At 35.8% G+C, this 3,548-nt stretch overlaps 1 protein-coding gene across 2 annotated transcripts; it reads left to right on the top strand.

Annotated features, from left to right (window-relative positions):
• The first annotated feature begins 697 nt into the window (after window positions 1-697).
• LOC121265462 (ankyrin repeat domain-containing protein 30A-like) lies at window positions 698-3,322 on the top strand. 2 transcript variants are annotated; one of them, XM_041169101.1, is made up of 5 exons: window positions 698-1,152; window positions 1,954-2,064; window positions 2,206-2,286; window positions 2,394-2,442; window positions 3,049-3,322. In XM_041169101.1, the coding sequence occupies exons 1-5, from the start codon at window positions 916-918 to the stop codon at window positions 3,141-3,143; spliced, it is 573 nt and encodes a 190-aa protein (XP_041025035.1). In that variant the 5' UTR covers window positions 698-915; the 3' UTR covers window positions 3,144-3,322. The 2 variants fall into 2 exon arrangements, with proteins under 2 accessions (XP_041025035.1, XP_041025036.1); XM_041169102.1 differs by having other exon boundaries at window positions 700-1,152; window positions 2,394-2,495.
• The last annotated feature ends 226 nt before the right edge of the window (window positions 3,323-3,548 follow it).

Genomic DNA, 3,548 nt, shown 5'->3' with positions numbered 1-3,548 from the left:
ATGATGTGATTGAGTGAGTCAATCCATGCAGGTGAATTAGGTCGGTTTGGATTGAGAATTAATCTCAATTTATTTCATTATTATAATTTTTTTAAATTTTTATAAAAAATATAAAAAATAATTTAATTTTTTTTAAAATTTTAAATAAAAAATATTATAAAAATATTTTATTTTATCTTTTTAACTATCAATTCAAACGGACCGTTGCTTGAAGTTGGCCGTCTACCTACTTCACAAAAATAACAACCTTGTCGAATCAAGCAACCTGGTTATAAAAAGATAAGAGAGACATACTGGTAATTGGAAGCAAAAATTGCTATGCTATAGAGATAAACAAAACTGAAAACTGTTTTAATATTCACTATAAAAGGGGGGGGGGGCATTCACAATAGATGTGTACGTAGTAGCATTGTGTAGGTACAATTGAATTTGATTATGAAAATGTAAAAGGTGTTTATCAACTCATACGGAAATTGTGTATACAGGTTTTGAAATTTCTGGGACCCAATTCATTCAGTAAAGTTGAATCGGGTCTAAATCTTTATCAGTCGTTGGCAGTTTAGTCATTTCAGGCTTCAGCCAGCGCTTTTTGAAATTCCATGGTTTTTTTTTTTTTTTTTTTTCTTTTCTTTTATTATCTTTTTACCCTTTTCTTTGTTTTTGGCTCATAAAGAAAAGCTAACGCTGGACACTCTTAAATACACCTTTTTTTTTAGGGCAAAAAAAATTAAGGCCAGACTTGTTTATCAGCACTCGCAAGTCGCAACAGGGGAAACAGAGCAACCCATCTGTGAAGGCAAAAAAAGCAAGAGAGAGAGAGAGAGAGAGAGAGAATCAGAAAGCAAGGAAAGAAAGATAATAAAGAGGGGAATTCAAGGAAGAAGAAGGGTTTCTGTGTAGTTGGGACTGGAGACCATGCAGACAGCGGAGCCTCCTCAAAACTCGCAACAGCTAATGGTGCAGAGCTCGGGAAGCCTCAGTTTCAACAGCAACTTATCCAAAGAAGACGAGGAGATGTCAAGGTCTGCTCTCTCTACGTTCCGGGCTAAGGAAGAGGAGATTGAAAGGAAGAAGATGGAGGTCAGAGAGAAGGTTCAAGCGCAGTTGGGCCGCGTTGAAGAAGAAACCAAGCGTTTGGCCACGATTCGTGAGGTATGTCTGATAAAATTTACATGCATCTTATAGTATGTCATCGGAGGAATAGAGAAACCGAGATTTCTTCTGTATTTTCATTTACCTTTTGGTGAAATAAGAAGTGGCATAAGTCGCAAAATTTCCCAGATTCATGATCTGAATGAAACGTTGACGGTAATATCAATGAATTCTACGAAATTCACCCTTTCTTATGTAAAAAAATCATCTTTTGAGAATCCGAAGCACTTCTTCTTTGATGGCTTCCCTGTTAATTTCTGATGTGAGTTTCTCATGCCTAGAAAACTTAGATACTACCAACGAGGTTTATTTTCTCGATGTTAATTCCCATCAACTTTTACACGACTTATATGAGCTCAAACAGTCACCAGAAGTCGGGATCTGGAACAAAAATCATTAAAGATTGAACTTGCGACAGGGTGTTTTCATCTGAGACCCGAAAAATTCAGAATCATTTGTTTCTCGTGAACCTTTTCATTGCAAAGCAAGGTATTTTGTTAATTTCTATGAAATTAAAACGCTTTTTTTCCCCCCAATTACTTGATAACTCAAAGGTGACTCTGAAAATCTTTGAAGCAGGCCAGTTGAATAATTCAAGCCAACCAAAAATCCAGTACTATTGTTTTAATAGAATATTCAGTACTAGCAGGTTTTTTGTGGTAATATTGGCGTGTTTAATTGTGAGACTTTAAGGTGTTATTTGTAGATGCATAAAGTCTGTGCAATAATTGTTGTGAAAAATGTAAGACTGCATTTTTTCTATTTTGTTCTGATCTTAAATAAAATCGATGGAGCTACCAGGAGCTTGAAGCGCTAGCCGATCCCATGAGGAAAGAAGTTGCATCCGTCCGCAAGAAGATTGATGCAGTGAACAAAGAATTAAAGCCATTGGGGCATACCTGCCAGAAGAAGGTAAAGCACCTATCTAATACCAAATTTGGTCTCTATTAAGTTTTGTTGTGCATATCACGCGGAATCATCCAACGTATTACTTTGATTTGTATGAGAAAACCGAATCAGAACCAGTGAATTTGGGTTTATTATTTGATGCAGGAGAAAGAATACAAAGAAGCTCTTGAGGCTTTCAATGAGAAGAACAAGGAAAAAGTACAACTTATAACCAGGCTAATGGAGGTTAGTATCATAACTTTCTGCTTAAATGAAAGCATACGAATCATTGTATAACCTAATTTTGCCGTCTAATAATCGTCCTTTTTGGCAACGTTTGATGATTTGAGCAGCTGGTGGGTGAAAGTGAGAGGTTGAGGATGAAGAAGCTGGAGGAGCTGAGTAAGAACATTGATTCATTACAATGAAATAGCCTGCTGCTAATAACTGATTAGGTTTGCGTAGCTTTGTGTGACATATTTATCTTTTATATGTGGGTGCTTTCGGTTTGGTGTATTTTATGATATCTTTGTTTGTTTCATTAGCATTTTATGGAATACTCATCTGATTTTAGGAAGGGAAATGCCCTACAAACAGGTTTGTAACTAAATGTATTTGGATCTAGCATTTTTCTTCTCAAAATTTTCCCCTCGTGTTCATATTTGTATTCTCTCTTTTAAGCCCTCTGTAATTTGATTTTTCTTCCATTCTCTCCCAATAATGGCTTCTAAGAGCCATTGGTATTTATTTAGTATGTAAACTGTTTGGAATTTATGAGGCAGAAAGGGAACATGTTAGTGTTGATAAAGAATTATTTGACACCGAAGAGTCTAATAATTAAGAGATGAAGTAGAGCTGAATCTTATCATTGACAGTTAGAATATTCATTTTTCCCTGAGCTTACTTTGAAGGCACTCTCAATAAGGGTACAGTGGCTAGCACTGACATGCGTTTGGATTCTCCCCATGGCCATAAAAAGTAAAGTAATGGAGCTTTCATGTTTTTCAGTGATACATGCCGAACTGGATTCTCCCCCCATTACGAGAGAGGTCCTGCCATTTGAGCAGCTAGCAATAACAACGGTTGATGATAACAACAATTGAGAGGTCTCTCGATTCTCAAATCAGCATTATGTATAATATCTCTTATGCCGAGTAGTTAGTGTTCATATTGTGTTAGGCTACAGTTTATCGTATCAAATCGATTTCATTTCATCAGTCTTAAAATACATAGATGAATGTTTTCATAGACGAGAGAGAGCATTTATCAATTTAATTACTCAAATTACCTTTTTTTTTTCTGGTATAATTTATGATAATGATCTCAGAGTTTTAACAAGACCAACCTAAACTTCGCTGTCTGTTTTGTAATGGCTCCAAGGAAAATATTCATCTAAGATTAACTGGAACATAAAGAAATGGGAGGAAAAACAACAGAATCAGATCCATGTGGTCTGTGCACTCCTCCTAGTTGCTATCTCCTTTCGAAATAGACAATTTACCCAACTG

This window comes from Juglans microcarpa x Juglans regia, chromosome 5D, assembly GCF_004785595.1.
Source record: "Juglans microcarpa x Juglans regia isolate MS1-56 chromosome 5D, Jm3101_v1.0, whole genome shotgun sequence".
Taxonomy (NCBI): domain Eukaryota; kingdom Viridiplantae; phylum Streptophyta; class Magnoliopsida; order Fagales; family Juglandaceae; genus Juglans; species Juglans microcarpa x Juglans regia.
This window is presented reverse-complemented; position numbering and strand designations above follow the sequence as displayed.

What these genes read in the sequence shown, in the direction of transcription:
- LOC121265462 (XM_041169101.1), top strand. Translation starts at nt 916, where the DNA reads ATGCAGACAGCGGAGCCTCCTCAAAACTCGCAACAGCTAATGGTGCAG. An exon ending in GGCATACCTGCCAGAAGAAG is followed by an intron (nt 2,065 to 2,205) that starts GTAAAGCACCTA and finishes TATTTGATGCAG; the next exon opens with GAGAAAGAATACAAAGAAGC. An exon ending in GAAGAAGCTGGAGGAGCTGA is followed by an intron (nt 2,443 to 3,048) that starts GTAAGAACATTG and finishes CATGTTTTTCAG; the next exon opens with TGATACATGCCGAACTGGAT.